The 19,934-nt window shown below is 34.8% G+C and overlaps 1 protein-coding gene across 2 annotated transcripts in view; it reads left to right on the top strand.

The window, feature by feature from the left end:
* The window catches only part of LOC106468240 (POU domain, class 6, transcription factor 1-like), a 119,383-nt gene that overhangs the window by 52,100 nt on the left and 47,349 nt on the right, over positions 1–19,934 (top strand). For both annotated transcript variants that reach the window (XM_022396570.1, XM_013928657.2), the window contains exons 2-3: positions 1,475–1,630; positions 19,522–19,747. In XM_022396570.1, coding sequence (XP_022252278.1) covers positions 19,622–19,747 — 126 coding nt within the window. In that variant the 5' untranslated portion in view covers positions 1,475–1,630; positions 19,522–19,621. The remainder of the gene's footprint in view (positions 1–1,474; positions 1,631–19,521; positions 19,748–19,934) is intronic.

Below are 19,934 nucleotides of genomic sequence, written 5' to 3' on the forward strand. Positions count from 1 at the left end.
TGAGGGCTATCTGCGCTAGCCGTCACTAATTTAACAGTGTAAGACTAGAGGGAAAGCAGCTAGTCATCACCACCCACCGCCAACTCTTGGGCTACTCTTTTAACAACGAATAGTGGGATTGACCGTCACATTATAATGCCCCCACGGCTGAAAGGGCGAGCATATTTGGTGTGACGAGGATTCGAACCCGCGACCCTCAGATTACCAGTCGAGCGCCCTAACCACCTGGCCATGCCGGGCCTAGGAAGGAGGAACAGTATCACAGCCTCTTTACATTATTCAGTGGCCCTGGGTTCTTTATTTCAGCAAGATAATGATCTAGAACATTATTTGCTGTTCAATAAGAGGTATTTGGAGAGTAGTTCTCGATGTAATCCATTTGAGAACTGAGGCACCAATTCAAATTTCATCATATATATTACAAAGTCCCTTCCCTTCGACTCAGCGATAATTCTGAAGACTTTTACTTCTAAAAACCGTGTTTCGATACCGAAGGTGGCCAAAACACATATATACCCCATTGTTATAAAAGAAAAAACAAATTACTGCAACTTTGATAGAACCTACATGTCCTCAAGGCTGTACTTTATTAGAAATTGAAGAACAGAAAATCTTAATGTAACATCATCATATATGAACAACATGAAATACAAAATATATAAATGAAAATAAAATTATTAATACTACTACAATAATAGATATAAATTGAGAGCCAAATTTCTGATATAACTTACATGTGTTGCGCTACACGTACAGTATGATATGTAGTGAGTGACAAAGTGTTAAAACGTTTCAGTTTTTATTCTTTATGATTGTTAAACTGATTTATACTTTGCACATTTTTCAGTTGATTATTATTATCAGAACATCTTGTATAATATATATATACGGCACTTCGTGTTAGATGACAATTCTCTTTGGAATTAATTTGTAACCTCACGATATGAACTTAAGAACACAAACACCATATTTTTTTATTTTCGTACTTTAATATATTTGTAAATTTATGATACATTTGTGATTATGCAATATAACTTAAGATATGTCTCTGAGAATTTCCCACATAACCATTAAATGATTCTAACGTTCATTCAGCACTAGATGAAAATTTCGATTCTAAGAATTATGTTATTATTATATTTCAACGGCCGTTTCCAACATTGGTGTTATCTGTGACTGTTGTTAATGAGTCATTTTGTTATGCTTTCAGTGCAGGGAATTAAATGCGCTTGCTCTTCCTCCGGGCATAATTAATAGGGCTTTCCAGAAGATGGCTGTAACTCCACTGTTAAGCCTTCTTCCCGATTCCATTCCGCCCCACGCAGTTTGTTAGGCTTAAGTTTGCGATACCTCATGGAATATTTAATCATTCGCTTGTTTAAATTACTGTGTAGGGTAGGCTACGTTCTTTAATTTTATGCAAACTTATGTTCTATATATGAGTAAGATAATGTTATAACTGCATTCTTATCAGTTATTTCAGACGCTCGCTATAAAGGGAACGGCGTGAGTGTGTGTGGTGATTCTTCAGCGTATCTAAACCACGTGACTGTCAACTGTCAGAACTGAATAGAGAGAGAACGGAGCGACTATTTTGTGGGGACTGTTCTATCTCTTTAAACATGAAGAGGTTTGTATAATGTTTAGACTTTTTATCTTTTATAAAATAAGAAAAAGTAAGTAAATGCTTTTTTTTACCCCTTTAAACTAAGAAATAGTTAAATTTCATGACTAGTTATGCTGTTCCCATTCTGAGCATTACGCGGTGTTTTGTTTTTTTATGTTTTTACTCCCGAGTGATTGGCCAATGTACTTTGTTTATTCCTTTGTTCAAGTTTGTTGAGAATTTGGTCAAAATAGTATTTGTACTTATGTATAAAAAGTGCCTTACTTATGATAATTGTTTAGGTGTATTGCTATTGTATTTATTTCCTGTTGTTTGTTATTCTTTGTGATATTCTAATTAATTATACTATATGTATATTATTTGTTTATTAGCTTGAATGTTGTTGTTTTCTTTGGAAAATTTAAGACTGACCAAAGGCTAGATTTTTATTCATTTTTAGGTACGTTTCTGATTAGTTGAGAAAATAAGTGTTTCTAGTTGTCACGAGCGCATTTTTACCTTAACTTGATTTTATAAAAGTATTTTTTTTTGTGTGTTATAGCGTTCTGATTTTTGATTTACAATCAATAATATAACGCTATTGTAATGTTTATAACAATGTTGCTAATTTTACTGTATTCCATGTACAAATTGTATAACTCATAAGATATAATAATTTTCCATAAACCTTCGTAGCAGAGTTTAAAAGTGTAATATTGTTTTCCAAGAAGTATTATTACTAAAAATAATCGAGTTGACGTGATACTGATGTTCAATCCAAAATACGATAGTTAACAAGCCATTTAGAGGAAGATCAAAGCTATCGTAGTTACTGAAAAATCGAAAGTAGAATTGACAATGTATATAATTATGAACAATTTACCTGTTGAAGAATTTAGAATGAGGTGGTTGTAAAATTCTCTAGAATTGGACTTTTGACAGTAATGTTCTGATAACATAATTTAAAATATGCTTGTAAAGTTATTGCTAGTATGATTTTGTGATACTTGAAATATCTATGTGTGTGTGTGTATTTACAGTAAGATAACATTACATAATTCCCGATTAAAGGCGATGACCCGAGTTTTATCGACAGATAGACGAATTTATCTTCATATCGGGTGAAGTGCTTGGGTTGTCGGATTTCTTTAAATATGGCTACATGTGTGAGATAATTTAGCGTAATAACTATCAATGAAATGTGTTATGAAGCATTTTTATACTAGTTTTTATACTCCCGTTCAGTAACACGAATCGGTGGATAAAAGGTACAGTCAATCATTTAAGGTTGTGAGAAATACAAGAATTCTCTCTGAAACAAGGGTTTCATTTCAAAATTTTCGTTTAAAAATACATTAAGGAATATTTGTGCGTAGTGTTTCACATTTGAACTGGTAGACCAGAGGGAAGGCAACTAATCAACAGCGCCGACCGCCAACTCTTGGAATATCTTTGTGTGATGGAATAGTGCGATTGGATCATTCTTATAGCACTACGACGGCTCCAGACTGCGGAGTGCACTTTCGTGGCTACAGGTAGCTAATCACGAATCTTCTGATTCAACGTTTAAACATGGTAACCGCTAGGCCACGCTCGGCCTATGTGAAGTACCAGCAATTTACTAGTAACAATTCAGCATAAATATAGTCGTTGTTTTGAGATAAAATATGTACCGTTGATAATAACTAAATGCTTCAGAAGATTGCGTTTTTCTAATTATGAATATCAAGATGACCCAAACAGTGCTGCACAACAACGGTTTGAAATGGATTTTTGTTGTTGGTGTTGTTACATTATGGGCTGTGCTGTAAAGAAATTGGTATGTAATTTTGAGTTTCTCTGTGAGCACTTGCCAATTTTTGGATCCTGTGTATTAAATTTTCCATGTTACTAAGTAAGTAACAAGGCAACGTGGGAATGCATGCGTTTAACATTTATTTTACAATTTTGTTCGGAAATGAATCAAGTATTTAAATGAAAAAGAAAAGAAAAACACTTAATTTACCAACAAAGTAACTGTTCAAACTTTTTTTATTTTATAATCACTCTATCTAGGGGTTAGTTTGGTGCACTACACTTGCCAATCTTTAAGAACAACGCACGTAGCTCTGAAACAAATTGGTGACAGGATCCCGGGAAGACAATATAAAATCTCTAAAAATGCAAGCTTTCATACAGTAGAATATATATATATATATATACCAGTTAAATCATACATGCAGTGGCGACAGGAAAAATAGATTTCACCCTTCTACGAATGAGGGACTCCTTGCAGTATTGCAATTCTCCAAATATTTCCCTGATTCGGTAATCACAATTATTGCTATGATGATTAATAAAACAGTGGGGCTTTAAGGATTTTATATTTTTTGCCTTTTATTTGTGTATACCTGAAAATAACTCTTATCTTTACTCGTAGATTCCGGGATAATTCTTTAACCCTGTATATGATTTTGCTGTCTTTATTTCTATCCTTTTTTTTATTTTTGAAATTACGTAAGCGAATTCGAAAAGAAAGAAAAAATTAGATGCTTTTTTAATGCATTAAAGCTAAGATTTCTGTCCGTAATATATTTGTGATTAATAAAATATGAACTCTAGATAGTATGATTATAACTGCTTAAGCTTTTTTTTTTTCTGGATTCAGTGCAAAGCTACAATAGAGTTATATGCGCTAGTCGTCACTCATTTTAAAATGTTAGACTAGAAGGAATGCAGCTTGTCAACACCACTAACCGCCCACTCTTGTCAGACCAAATTGTATGGTTTTACTATCACTTTTATAACGCACCTATGATCACAGAATGCTAAGCGCGAATTTTTTTAATATAGGTATTTCTTTGCGGTAACGGGATGCGAAACACGTGTTAATCACTGTGGCGCGGTCAACCCATCTGCTTAAGAGAATGAGTAATACAAAAGTCAGATGTTTATCAGACTTTCAGTTCATTGTTGTAAATATTTTTGGTGAAGATCTAAATATATGTGTGTGTGTGCGTTATAAGTGTATATATTATTCTTAATGAAGATAATAAGGAAAACTTTTCACTTAAAATATTGTCGTCAGCACTTTCACATGATGGTCTATTGAGGTGAATAATACGGTTGGTTGGTCATACTGTTAAGAAAGAAAGGTACAATGAGGAGTAAATACGTTAAGGAACTATTTGCATCATCACCAATAAGGCCCCGGCATGGCCAGGTGGTTAGGCCGTTTGACTCGCAATCTGAGGTTCGCGGGTTCGAATCCCCGTCCAACCAAACATACTCACCATTTCAGCCGTGGAGGCGTTATAATGTGACGGTCAATCCCACTATTCGTTGATAAAAGAGTAGCCCAAGAGTTGGCAGTGGGTACTGATGACTAGCTGCCTTCCCTCTAGTCTTTCACTGCTAAATTAGGGAAGGCTAGCGCAGATAGCCCTCGTTTAGCTTTGCGCGAAATTCAAACCAAACCATCATCAATAAGTAAACCATTAATGGATGGCGAATTATCTATTGCAGGAAAGCTATTTGTAAACTGTGTCAACTGAAACTAAAATAAGAACATCTTTACTGATTGGAAGGAGAAGATTATTAGCATCTTTCCAATGTACAGTCTTCCCTATTTATTGAAAATTGTGCTAAGACTTACGATTACACACGCTTATTACGCAACATTGGATATGGGTGTAATGTACGAGATATTTTACTTCACCCAGTAATATCAAAATTCTCTGATGTGGAATAACTGGTCACTTGTAATTAATCATTACTCCTACGGTGCATGTGAAATAAAAATGCACCTTAAATGTCAAATTCATCACCAGGACTTTAAGGAGAGTTCGAGACTGCAGGTCAATGCATCTATCTCCATGATGCTAGATTCGCGGAAAATCTGTAGCCAATAAGCTCTTCGTCATAACTGTGATGATGTCTTGAGCATTGAACTTCAGGTAAAGAACAATAGAAAAACATTATGTGTAGTTGCGAAAACCATTACTTATTATGTTTGGAAAAAAGTTAAGAATAGTGAAGTAGTTGGAAAAGTGTTATATTTTCTTTCTCTCTGAGCTTAAAAATGTAAACGTTGCAGTAGTGACCTTGTTCACTTGGATATGTTTGAGATTTTTCACATGAGATGTTGTTGGAGACCCCATTTTAATGTTATATCTACTAGCTTTAGCAGCACTTCTGTGTCTTAGTTAAGAAATATCTAGAGGTTGATGCTTATGTACTGAGAGGGATGATGATTCTGTTTTCATGTGTTTACAATGTCGTACTCTCTCAGTCTAGAACAGAATCTATTTAGAATAAGATAGAGAAATCAAATCTTTCTTTCTGCTATGTAGAAATGCCGTCTATTGATTTTCACTTTGTTTTAATATTGTTCTCCGTCTATCTTCCTGCTTCAAACTCAATCAGAGTGAAATAAATTCAGATTAACTTCAAAACATATTTTCTGGGTGTTCCTCTTGCTATTTTTGGTTACTGTTCGAAAGGTAAGTCTCTGTATCTTAAACTACCACAGAGAAGTATAGTAAGTAATAATATTAATGCTGTAACCACATGATTTGTTTTTACAGAGTTTTCTCAAAGAGAGCATTTTACTATGCTATTCTTAGCTCTTGAGTCTTGAGTGTTTTGATAAATATCTTTGAACGAAGAAACTGCAGTTTTCCACTAGTAGAAGGGCTTCCAACCATGAGGAAGAGTCTGTCACTGAGAGTAGACAGCTTTCTGAGAGAGGAGTTGGATGTAGAATAAGTTCTCTCTTGGATGTAAGGCTTTTTTCCAATAGTGCAAAAGACCCATGACTACAATCTTTTTACAAGCGCATACTCAGAACTATTGATTAATATCCATCCTGTTGAGCGATTTTAGTGCATAGGGGTACAGTCAACTGAGGGTAATCATAATGATTTATGATCTGGTGAATCTGAGACTGAATGGAACAGTCTTTAAAGGAGTTCATTGACCAAAGTTATTCAACTTGACTTTAATCGGTGCAATCTGGGATCATCCGAAAATGACTGGAGGTGCTGCTGGAGGACAGTGTCCACCAGTCAGAGCTGTTTTGCCAACAGATGGATAGCAGGCATCAAGTGGTGAAGATGGTGGTGATCCATGTGTGAACATGGGTCATGGAGAAACCAGGGATCGTATAAAGCCCATGGACGAGCTAGCCACAGTAACTCTTTGTTCTGACGTATAGGGGGCAGGAATCTAGCGTTCATCCAAACATAGGGTTCCTTGACATTACCTACTCCACCATACTCCCGACATTTAGGAAATCTCAGCCTGATATTAGCTGAGACTTCATGGGAGAAAGACTGCTACTGTCACCACAGGTCCTTATGATCGATTAAGCACAATTTATCTCCTAATGAACGTGGATGCAGCTAAAGAGGATTTGAACCATTTCTTGAAGCATTTCAGGGTCAGGCAATGGATGGTCCGAAGCTTAACTTGATTGAACACTCGAGAGAGGAACAACTTAGTGACTATGATACAGTCATTTCTGAGCTGTTGATGTCGTGGCCTAGTAGAAAACAGAGCTTTTCACTGGGCCAATTTCAAAGCTCAAAAAAGGCATCCCACCGAAAAAGTGGCTACTTACATAAACGATATGCACCATTTACACTGGAATTCATGCTTTACTATGGCATTAGCAGATTGTGAGTTTGACAAGTTTGCCGAGGGACAACCAAGCAAGGGGACGTGGCATCCCTTGGATATGAGAAATGAAAATAGCATCTTCTGAAGTACCTGCATTTCATCAAGCTGAGAGGGTAGTCAATTACTCGCATCCTGGTACTATGACACACCTATGCTGTGAGTGGACATTGCTTCCCTCGTCCTCTCGTGATGTTTGTGCTGCAAGAAATGCTAATAATGCATTTACCGTATTCTCCAATTGTAGGCTAATTGGTCACTTTAGGTACACGAAAGTACTCATTCTGCCTGACCATTCAGCAGGTGTGTGAAGTTCGTTGGCAAGCTATGAATGCTGCCACCTTGACTGCAGAAAACTTATTATCTCAAGTTATTTATAGCTGTTGACTTGGATGATTGCAATACCCAACTTGCACCAAGAAATTGGGTGATCATACGAGCTTCTTCAAGGCTGAGTAGTGCTAGATATGTACTGATAAAGGTATGCAGAGGTCCTAGGTGATACAGGAGCTGGTCAGTTCACTATGTATGAAGCACAGTGAGTGAAGTCACTACATTCCAGTTAATATTAAGTTTGTTCCAATGATTGGTGATCAACTAGAAGTGGAGAGGCACACATCTGACAGTGTTTAGGTTATGTCGCCCACAGGTTGATCGTAGTTGCCTCTGATCTTGGTTCTGGTATTTGGATCTTGGGGATGAAGATACAACAGAAAGTGCCAGCCAGTGTTGTCTGTGCAACAGTTAAATTGAATTTCTATGTGAAAATCATTCAGTGTTCCAACCAGATCAGATCCAAGAGAAGTGGACAACACAAGTGTAATGTGAGGAGGGGGTCACACTACCTCTAAATACACAAGTGGTGTCTATGGAGTACTACAGGTGAATTCTATTGCATTGTTAACGTGTAACACTGTGATGAAACTAACACATGAATGTAATGTTCTTGTCTAGAAAGCAGCTGACATTATCTCGAACAATTATTCATCCAAGTGGTAATGTCATCATGATGTTATTCTGTAATTATGGACATTTGGGTGTTCACCACACAGCTTAAATGTTCATAGACACTAATCAAAGTAGAGGTAATTAAACTTAGTGGCGCTCCACATTAGAAAGTGAATACACAGCTGTCAGAACCTCTGAGATTGCTAGTTGATGATTGTGCAGTAGTCTCTATTTAATGTAACAGCTGAAGCTTGGTGAATTGTTAGTTACTTATGCTGATGTGTTCATTGGACCAAACGGTCAGTTGTATCAGACAACTGTAATTCAACTTTAAGTAGATACAGACAATACACGTCTGATAAGACAACTGAATTGCAGGCTTTCCTGAAACATTATGAATATAATCAACATTGATATTCAGTAGAAGATACAGGATGGACTCATACAGCCATCAGAGAGTGTGCGGTTGTTTCCATTTATGATTATCAGAAAGAAGGAGGACATCCCAAGATACTTTGGTGATTTTAGACAGATGAACACATGAGTATCTTTATGCATTGAAAGGCACTGATTGGTTCAGTACTTTAGACCTGTTTTCAGATATTGCCATGTGAAACCAGATGTCGAGAGAAACTTAAAACTACCTTTAGTATTTCAGGTGTTTGTTACTCTTATAACGCATCCAAAGCTTACAGTGTATGTGTGTGTGTGTGTGGTGGGGATATTTGTGGCATCGCACCCAAATCAACGAGATCTACTCACAATTATGTATGTGTTCTATAACGAGAACACCATAAGAGAAGGTGTTATTACGTTAAGTTTCACTATCTGTAAGTAAACAGAGTAATACTGAATATCAGTAATATTAGATGCCCATAACTTACGGCAGAGGACGTCACTTGCACATCATTTGTATCATACATCCTTTCATCTTAAAGACTTGTTTTGTTTACTTTCAGTTTCATTCATGCTTCGCCTAATCATTCGTTGTAATGATCTAATGTATTTCTGAGGAGACACGATTGAGGTGAGTAAAAGTCAGATGTTACACCAAACAATGCAGGGAAATAAAGTAGTCTTAATATGTCACGAGTGTTATTATATAATAGATTGAAAATCGTGGTTAATAGTCTGACTAAGATGTACATACTTAAAGTTGAGTTAATTTATCAGTATATGTAGTCTAGAGTTAATGCTGATGGTCTTAATTTCGGATGAAGTTTTGGATATAAAACCACTTTAAGTGTTTCGAATCTTATTAGATTAATTTAAATACTTGTATTTTTACAACATGAGTTAAAGAACTGGCTAGTAACAGTACTTTCGGAAGTGTGACATTGACTATTTGAATGTCGTTTAGAACCTGCTAATACTGTATCTACTGTACTGTATGGTAGCACAGGATTTTAAACTTGCTATTTTAACTACATTTCACTTTAGATAAGCTAATTTAGTTGAGAGTACACTAAATCAAATAAAAAGCAGTGTAGACGTTCTCAACTAGTTTTATGAGTGTTTTCTGTAATGTTTGTCATAATTTAATGTTCTTAACAGTATATGCATCAGTCAAATAACGCCATCCTGTGGTTGTCGTAGACAGTATTAAATCTCGAGAAAAGTAAAATATCAAAATACAATATTATAGAAACAACCCTTTCATACTCTCTTTTTGTCATTGTCCTCATTATACAGTTTATAATGATGTCAGTATCAGATAAGTTTATTCATTGGTTATGAAATCTCTTGAATTCTGCGGCTTCTCGTGAAAACTCAATAATAGAACACGGTTGCGATGCGGTGTCATAATAAACAATGACAATACATTCTTTCTCTTTATATTATGCAGCACTTGTTCGATAAGCATATTGTAGTAGTATTTTTGTTTGTTTTTTGTATGTGTAAAAAAAAAAAGTTTGCTTCAACGTTTGAAAGTGACTGTCTGTCTGGAAAGTGAAAACACATTTATCACTCAGTCGACCTGTTCCCTTTCAATCGTTGAATTTTAAATAGCGGTTCATAAGTGTGTTAAGTTTATGTGTACAGGCATACTCTAATAGCAAAATAGATGAAGGCTAGAGAATTGTGCATAAATAAGTATAGAGCGTTATGGAAAACTTGCGTTTATGTGTGTATATTGCAATAGCTTTAAACATATACGTTGAGCATAAATTTCGCTTCGTAGCTACGAGGGCGCGAAAACCCGTTTTCATTTGTATGCAAATGAACAGGAAACTTCATTATAAACGGCTGGTGTGATTTGGCAGACCGCTTCAGCTTAGGTAGCTGGAATGAGGCATGAATTAGCATTGGAGATCAGGCGGTGACACCCCCATTGCGGAGTGCTCTTGCTGGATGTGATTTCACCGGCAGAGCCGAAGCTGCCTTCTCATATTGTAGAGTTCGATCGACAGTGTTGATGACGTCACCTGATCTCTTTGCTATTCCTCTCTCGGGTGCTGACTCACTGGGACGTCCACACTGCTTTTTAACATGCTGATTTACAGAAACGGAGACATACATATTCATCCATTTATCCTAGACCTCCTTTCCCTCTTTTTTATGCTCTCATGTCTGTTTTCTTTGTCTGATTCTGTTTGGTCATGAAAACGTCAATCTGTCGTTTTTACCAATTGTTTTGTCATTTCTAACTCACTGCCGGTTAGCTTGTTTTCCCCTCACTTTTTCAGACTGTCAATTGTATTGTTTCGTTTCGCAGAGTTAATTTGGCTAGAATTGTATTTAGTTTTCTCGTTTTCTTTTTAATCGTTTTTTTTCGGTTGTGCTGTGTTTATCTATTTTCTACACTTTCTTCTGAAAAGATAGTGCAATATTTTAATTCTGCATTTGATTCCATTTTTAAAAGGAATAAATTAATAAGTCATACTAGAATTTGAAAGACAATTTTTAATGAAACTATTTACAGATAACATGCAATATTTTAATATCGCTAATCTAAGGTATAAATAACTAGTAAAATGATTCAAATATCAGATAAAGGATCAGTTAAGTATATGTGCTATAATTGCTGTTTCCGTTTTCCCCAGTATATAACTATGTTAACACGAATTATCTGTGTTATTTTTATTAATGTGTATGTAAAATTTCGTTAAGCTTGGCTGGAGCAGTAATACACTTTTCTTGTTTTACATGTGTTTTTATGCAATAAACTGAAAGTTTTTCGTATCTAAAGAGGTGTTCAGAGAGCTTTATATTTGGCTAGTCATTTGATTTAACACAGATTAATCTATATATTGGACATAAACAACGCCAAAACTGAATATCATAAAGTTTATTTATAGATTCGCAGCTGTGTTGCTAAGCGACCAGTGTCACGTACGTGTGTATGAGGCACTAAAAATTTTATTTCCTTGCTCATGATCATGATCGAAAAGAATCAGGCTCCGAGATTAGTGATTGAAATTGTGTATATAAAAATTGCGCTTAACCAAAATTATGTCGAAATATAACAAAGCATGGCCATTAGTTTTCAAAATTTATAAGTCATATAATAATTAACTAATATAGAAACTGGTGGAAATTTACAGAATTGATAACGTTTGTGACATAATATTATAGAAGTGAGCGAAAACAGAAGAGCTTGAATGCAACTTCAACTAATATTCAGTAAGAACGTATGTAATCAATAATCTCAATAACCTACTCGTATTTAACTTGTGTTTTAATACTTTCAAATCATTTTCTAAGCCCTAAAGATAAATTCAGACGTTAAGCCACACGCTCATCAAATGACATTAACGTTCCCTCTATCGAACCAACAATACAAACGTCTGAATTAAAAACCATTACAGTGTAGAACAATAATAGCTTCCGGCTTGCAGACATCAAGGTTGACATTCCGAGTAAAGCCTTGCCTCGGTCTTTCCAGAATACAAGATTAAGCCAGGTACTGAACATGGGTGCAAACCAGCTTTTTGAGGAACCACGGTCCTACTTATCGTTGATCGTCAAGGTCACAGGAAAAATGAATATAATAATCACGTGTTCAACTGAAGGGGTTCCGATTTCATGGTTGCTCAGCGCACACCTGCTATAATATGATGATTTTTATGGAAGTTTGGATACGCCTTTGATAAAATTTTTAAATAAACGTGGCCCAAGAAAAACTCTGACAATTCTTTCCATGCTATTCATATAGCCGGAAGTCAACAAAAAGAAAAGAAATATGACAAAGACGTTCGAAAACCGGAATATAACTTTCCTCCTATTTTAGCTGTACGTGCTTTTCTGTCATTGAAATATTGATGTAGTAATTTTTGTTTTTGTTCTTATTCGTATAGGCTTCTTCACTATAAAGTATAAAATACGTTTGATTTGCTATGCAAAAGTATACGATGTCGTTATTCATACATAATTATGTTGAATCGGTACTAAAGAAATCTGAATTTAAGTTCTTGTACTTTATTTGGGTCATCAATGGCTCCAGGTCTCGTGTAATTATGCTAATGATACTGGTTTCTGAAGCACAAGAGACAGTTTATACAGTTTCAATTTTTGATTCCTTTCCCACACGTGACTGATAGGGGTTATATATATATATATCATCCAGAATGGCACGATCTTCCCAAAATTACCCGTAACTCAAGGTTTGTCTAAAATAAATAAAATATGCACCAACAGTAGCAAAAGCTGTAGTTGTTTCATAGTTTGGGTCAAAGATGGGTTTGAATTACCATAATTAAACGAAGGAATAAGTTTTAAGTTACTTGATTTCCTTACTGAGTTTTTGATGAAACAAAATATTTACTTATTGAGAAACTCGATTCGCGGAATAATTTGTTTGAACCATAGATGTCTACAACACAGAAGTAGGGGCACGTGTCTCGTACTGCTCACACACACATTTCTTTTTTCTCATATTATACATATACAGGATTATCAACAAGATGTTTGATCGTCAAAATGACCAAGCTTATGATTGGATATTTGCAACTGCGAGGTAACACCAATATTTTTAACTTGACAAGTAATTTGAACTGGTGTTTTATTTGCTTTTAAGAACAGTACTTTCAATTCTTTTCACTTAACACTAAACATGATGTTTCCTTCGTTTGTCAGAACTTTATAACCGTAGCTTAAAAGAAAGTTGCCAAGCGTATTTTTGTCCCCCTCCCACTTTCCAACAAAGTTAGACACCCCTGGTTTGAATCCTAATCAGTTGCATTTGTAAGTACTGAGAAAAAAAGTATGAACTAAAATAACCTCTCCTTCTAAGGTATACGGTTTCTTTATCGTAAAGAGTACATTATAAACCCATATATGGGTAAACTAAATACTTCCTGTGTTCGTTTTCACTATATATGCTTTATATTAATGTGTTGTTTCGTTAGTTTGTTTCACACATGGAAAGTATCGACTTGGACATGAAATTTATAGTGACCTCAAAAGTTAGTTGATTATAGGAGAAAATACAAGGAATGTAAATATATGGAAAACGGTATAAGAAAAGTGTTCAGGTACTGTCGAAATAAAAAATATACAAACAACCGTCGTCTGATCATTTTCAATAGGAAATGTTTTAACAGAATTGTTTGAAGTTGAGCACAAAGCTATACAGTGTGCTATCTGTGTTGTGCCCACCACGGGTATCGAAACCCGGTTTCTAGCATTATAAATCCGCAGGCAGACCGCTGTGCCAATGGGGGACTTTTCATTAGGACTCCTTGGCTTTAATTTCATTTACAAAAATTAAGATAGGTGGAACGGAACTTTAAATATCTTATTCAACACATCTGCCTTACTAGTAAAGTGTGTTCTATATCTCACTTAATAATTCGGGAGAATCAGTATTATTTCCCATAAGCGATAGATTTTAAACTTAATGCTTGGTACGCTTCTCCATTTTCACTCTCGCCCCCGTATTTATGTATCTCGAAAAATGATAAACCGGTTTACGTGAAATTTTTACAGGAGATATGGTATCCACGTAGGACGGTCCTCCCCAAATCTGGTCCGGATCCAGATCTGAATAACCTTGAAACATTTTCATAATGGGAGTATAGGACATTTTCTCCGTTTCTTTGTTGATAACAACTGTGTGAAAAAGTGATCAAAATAGGACCAAATTTCAGGCTCACATTGAAACCAAAAATTTGCTGTGGGGCGAGGGTGTGTAACCTCTCTGAGTGCTCATGTTGACACATGGATCAGACTTTACATTTTCGTTCGTCAATTATGAAAATTAAGTTTCATGAGGTTTTCGAAAATCTAAGAAAGTTTGTTTTGTAATTTCGTGCGAAGCTACTTGAGGGTTATCTAGGCGAGCCTGTTCGATGATAGGATTCGAACGCGCGACCAGTAGATTGGGAGTCGAATACCCTAAACACCAGGCTATCATACTATGCCAATCTCGTATTAAAGAGATAATGAAAACTTAAAGAACAAGAATTAGGCGTTTAGAAATTATTGTTGTTGTGTTTTGGGGTGGATGGGGGGGGCGTGATATTCTTATTATTTCCTGTTAAACTAAATGAATTTTGTAATGAGCATACCATTGAAAGCTCTCCGGGTGTAGAAAGAAACAAAACAAATTACATGTTCATTCGAAGCTTTTGTATAATAGACTTACTGAAATACATCCAAACTCTTTTTTCCCCCAGACACATTATGTAAAATGCTGATTTAGCTGTAGCATAGTACATATGTGAACAAATAATCGTGTATATCCTTAAAACTCGATAAGAGATTAGATATTAACAAAGTAAAAAATAAAAAAGCGATTTTGATGTAACTAGCATGTGCTGTAAACAGCTTTTTAAATCGTAGTGGTAGATGAAGTTCCAAATTACATACTGCAACATGCTTTTGAAGCTATCAGAATATATTGTTTGTAAATTCTGCTATACAAACTTATTAATGACATAAATTACTGATAAACATGTTCGTCATGAAACACAAAATCAGTTGTGTGTATACATACGTGTGCAGTGACGTACCATGTTTTCCATTCGGGGGAAGGCGAGAATTTTAGGGGGGCAATAAATTAAAAAGCTGAAGTTGATCTACATTTTTAATAAAATTGTCTTTAAAAATCAAAACAAATGTAATAATGTTTATAGAGTTTTTATTATTTTATTAAATGATACAAAATGAGTTTATTATATATAAAAGCCGAAAAATATTATGTGATCAATATGCTTAGATTATTCAGGGGCGGGCCCCCTTGGCTACGCCTCTGTACGTGTGTGTAGGGGGTTGAATAGAAGTAAAAAATTAATTCAAGTAATTGAAACTCGTCTGTAGAGGAAATTTAAAATGCTGAGGGCACGACGTATGAAAGCTTCACATTCAGCGGTTTGATGGCCTGTCAAAACTATTCGTTATATGACATTAAATAAAAGAGTAGGTAAACATATTTCGTAGGTTGGGAAAAAGAATGCTGCTTCAAACAGGGTATTTGCACTACTTCGTCAATGAGGTGCTTTTAAACCGTACATTTTTGAAAACGTGTTGTATATATAGACGTATATGTATATGACTGGCTTTTACTGAAAGTGAATTCACTGGCTTGGCAAATATCATAGACTATAAATTGGTCATGTACATGCTTGAAATTCAACTTAGAAGATATATGAACCCAAATTTCTTTTCAAAATAAATATAAACCTTTCTATATCGTCACGAATTCTGGTAATTGTTGTTGTTGCATAAAGCACAATTTTCTTTATTGTGCTGGTGACTTGAAATGGATGCATTTGCTTTATACGGTGTCGTTGGTCCACTTCTCTCTGTATTACCATAATCGATAAAGTTTGAAACATTTATTAACAAAAGATTTTGTTGTTATTCACTCTCTACAAACCAACTAATGTATGTAATAAACTGTAATACTATAAAAATACAGCCTTTTCATGTTTTAATAAACCAACTAAGGTATGTAATAAACTGTAAACACCATAAAAATACAGCCTATTCATGTTTTAATAAACCAACTAAGGTATGTAATAAACTGTAATACTATAAAAATACAGCCTATTCATGTTTTAATAAACCAACTAAGGTATGTAATAAACTGTAATACTATAAAAATACAGCCTATTCATGTTTTAATAAACCAACTAAGGTGTGTAATAAACTGTAATACTATAAAAATAAAGTCTTTTCATGTTTTAATCCGATTACTAAAACGGTACCACTGCCCTTTTTTTTTTTGTCGAAAGTGAACCAGGAAAAAGTTTTTATTATAATTATAAAATACTCCACGTTATAATGATAAACTTGAATTATATATAATCATAATTCCGTGTGTCTCGCCGGCAGTCGTACCGTGACGTCACTTGTCCGGTGGAACGTAGTACACTGAAAAGTGAAAACATGCAGTTGTTCGAGAGAGGGGGAAAGTTTTGATTTTTTTTAACAGATTGATTATCAGTTTTTTTTTAATATTACGCTATTGCTTTCATTTGTAATTCAAAAATTATAACAGTGGTGTTTTGAGAGGGATGTTTTAATATTTTACAAAAAGCCTTCCTTAATTCATTGTTGTCACAAGGATAAGTTGCTGATTTGATAATTATTCACCTGTACGAACGCCATTATAAATCACAACTTTCCGTTTTCGCAATCATATTATTATTCAATTTCACAGCGACCGAAATATAGGGATGTATTATAATATCTTTCTTTTGCATTCGCGTAATCGTGAAATAGCATGGTACCAACGAAGTGATTAGTCTTAAGTAGTTGTGTTAGCGCTTGTAAAAATATATGCTTATATGGATGCAAACATCCGTATATGTTAGTAAAGGTTCTGTGCTCCTGTAAACAGTAGCGCGTGTGTTGAAAGTTCGTCCAGGTTGTGTTAGGACCATAAATAATGAAAACATGCATATATACATACGTGCTTGCACAGTGAACATCTATGCATACTTATTGGCCCCGTGAAACGCTAACGCTGCTGAAATCGGGAGGGGATTACTTATTATGATGAAGTAGCCTCATGAGTCTTCCCTTAATGAGAACTACCCTGTGTATTTCACGGTAGGAAGTGCTCATTAGTGGAAGAGACAGAGACTGGCGGCGTATACTATATACTTATGTATGTTTAATATATGTGTGAATATATATTATAGTGGCCCGATGCTTTTGTGTGTGTACGTGTGCGCGTGATTACAGCTCGAATAAGAGCAACATATATTAGAGGGGCCTTGGACATTTATTATCTAGTTGCTAGCAAGTGACGTCATTTTCAAATACATTAAAGCTTGATAGCTTTGCTGTATTGCATGAAGCACATTAGCATTGATCAGGGTCCGGTAATATGCTGTAGAATTTAATGTATTTATAAATTATCTGAATTGTTCCTTGAAGGGAGAGGAGCGGATTGTTGATGGCGAAGATATTTTACATACACTCAGTGATGGTTTTGTACTGTACCTAAGACATTTCTCTCTCATTTTATAGATGTTTCTATATAATTTTGATATTTGTACAATGTGCTTGGAAGAGAAACGCTTGTAGATTTATATATGTAGTGTGTTTTTACGCTACCTGTAACAGGTTTACAGGTAAATTCTTCAACTTATCAATATAGGCTTAACTTTGTATTCCAGCTTGCCGTCAATGGTGAAGGAATAAAAAAATACCTTTAAGAAATATATTAAAGGTTCTTTTATAGTATATTTGTTAAATATTCGCAGGTTTGATATAATTGTCCTCATTTGTACATAACATATTTCTCTGCACTGCTAACTTTTCCGTCTTCATCGTAATAAATTTCGAAAGTTAAATAGAACAAATATATAATGTTTTGTAAGTTTCCGACAACAGTTAATTAAAATACAACGATAAGGAAAATATAAATTAAAATATGTTAACTATAAAAAAAATTCCTCGAACTCGAAGTTTTTGGTGTGTTCGATAAACATTTTGGAAATAACTACATGGCCTTACAGTTTTTAGTGTGTTGAAAAAATGTTAACTGCATCTACTCTGCCATACCAAACATATTTTAAGATGATTCAACTCTAAACGTTAAACTTGCTTTTAAAAGTTAAAAAAGGTAAAAAGTGACAGTCATTATAATAAAAACTGTACAAAATACTTATTTAATGTTTGAAAATGTTTAAATGTTTGAAAAAAAAATAATATTAATCAATAATACGGAAAATAACTTTGTTTCGAAGCCACTATGTTAAACGTTTATCAGAATGTTTTTGATGATATTTTGATTTCAGAGAAATATCTGGGAATTTTTTTTATTAACCACACCTCTGTTTGATATAATCAGTAAATGTTGAAAGGATGATTAAACTATAGGAAATAATGACTAGACTACATGTATAGGGTTATCCAACGTGTAGATAATCAGCAAAATTCAGACCTTACAAAAACTACTATTTAAGACAGATAAGAACATTACAGATAAGAAAATGAAAAATGGCGTTTCCACAAAGCGTCCATCCTTCTATGACAAAAAAAGTGAATGGACCCTAGAGTTTATTAGTGGTTGAAAGAAACGCGTATCAATGATATCTCTTCATATTGCTAAATGCTAGGTAAGTGTTCTTCACCTTTTCTTTTGACTCTTGTTAACCACAAGATCTAATGGTGCTGGAAACAAGTTTTTATTTTCTTATTTTATTCATACTCTGACTCTAACGTTCGAAAATATTATGTAATAGAATAAATTTACTACAGTGTTAAAACTTTCAGTTGAATATACAAAAACATGAATAATTTCACCAAATGACTTCAGATCTTTTTAAAAATATTATTGCCATTAGACAGATGCCGATTTTTGTACTAGGCGGCTCATTGTTTGTTTGTTTGTTTCACGCAAAGCTACACGAGGGCTATCTGCGCTAACCTTCCCTAATTTAGCAGTGAAAGACTAGAGGGAAGGAAGCTAGTCATCACCACCCACTGCCAAATTTTGGGCTACCCTTTTATCAACGTGGGATTGACCGTCACTTTATAACGCCCCCACGTTTGAAAGGGTGAGCATGTTTGGTGGGACGGGGATTCGAATCCGCGACCCGCAGATTGAGAGTCGAGCGGCCTAACCACCTGCCCATGCAGGACCACTAGGCAGATCAGCTTGAGATATTATAATGCTAAAATTTTGGGGCTCAACCCCCCTCAGTCGGCATATCACATGTAGCCCATTGTGTAGCTTTGTGATCATCACAAAAAACTAACTTTCTGAACTTAACTGGTTTAGATTTATAGCTGTAATTATTTTATTTATCATTATTGTATTAAGTATCATTATATTTTTGAACTGCATTATTTCAGTTTTAACGTTTCGTATAAACGTCAGTTGTGAGCGCTTTTTTTATTTTTTACACCCACAGGACGAAGACCAAATAAGACCTGGCCTTTGGTTTGAATCCATGACAGTCAATACGATTTAGTGATATACAGTAAACTTCATTGGCTATGTTTTGATGTGATATGGAAGTTTTCAACGGAAAACATGTGTCAACTGTTGATGGCATAACGATGCGTCTCCCCCCTAACGGCGAACCCTCACTGGCCAATGGAATGTTCGAAGCTTTGAAGTTGAAAGCAGAACCTCAGGTAGATTAATTATGCAAGCTATATATTAATCCAATTAGTTACTTATAACAGGTTATAAGAAACAATTGAAAAATGTATATATAGGTGTTGCTGCCACTTTAATAACGATGGAAGGTGTACTTTTCTTTTCTCAGCAGATTTGAAACACATTGTATATATATATATATATATATATATATATATATAC

This window comes from Limulus polyphemus, unplaced genomic scaffold, assembly GCF_000517525.1.
Source record: "Limulus polyphemus unplaced genomic scaffold, Limulus_polyphemus-2.1.2 Scaffold2929, whole genome shotgun sequence".
NCBI classification, from domain to species: Eukaryota; Metazoa; Arthropoda; class Merostomata; order Xiphosura; family Limulidae; genus Limulus; species Limulus polyphemus.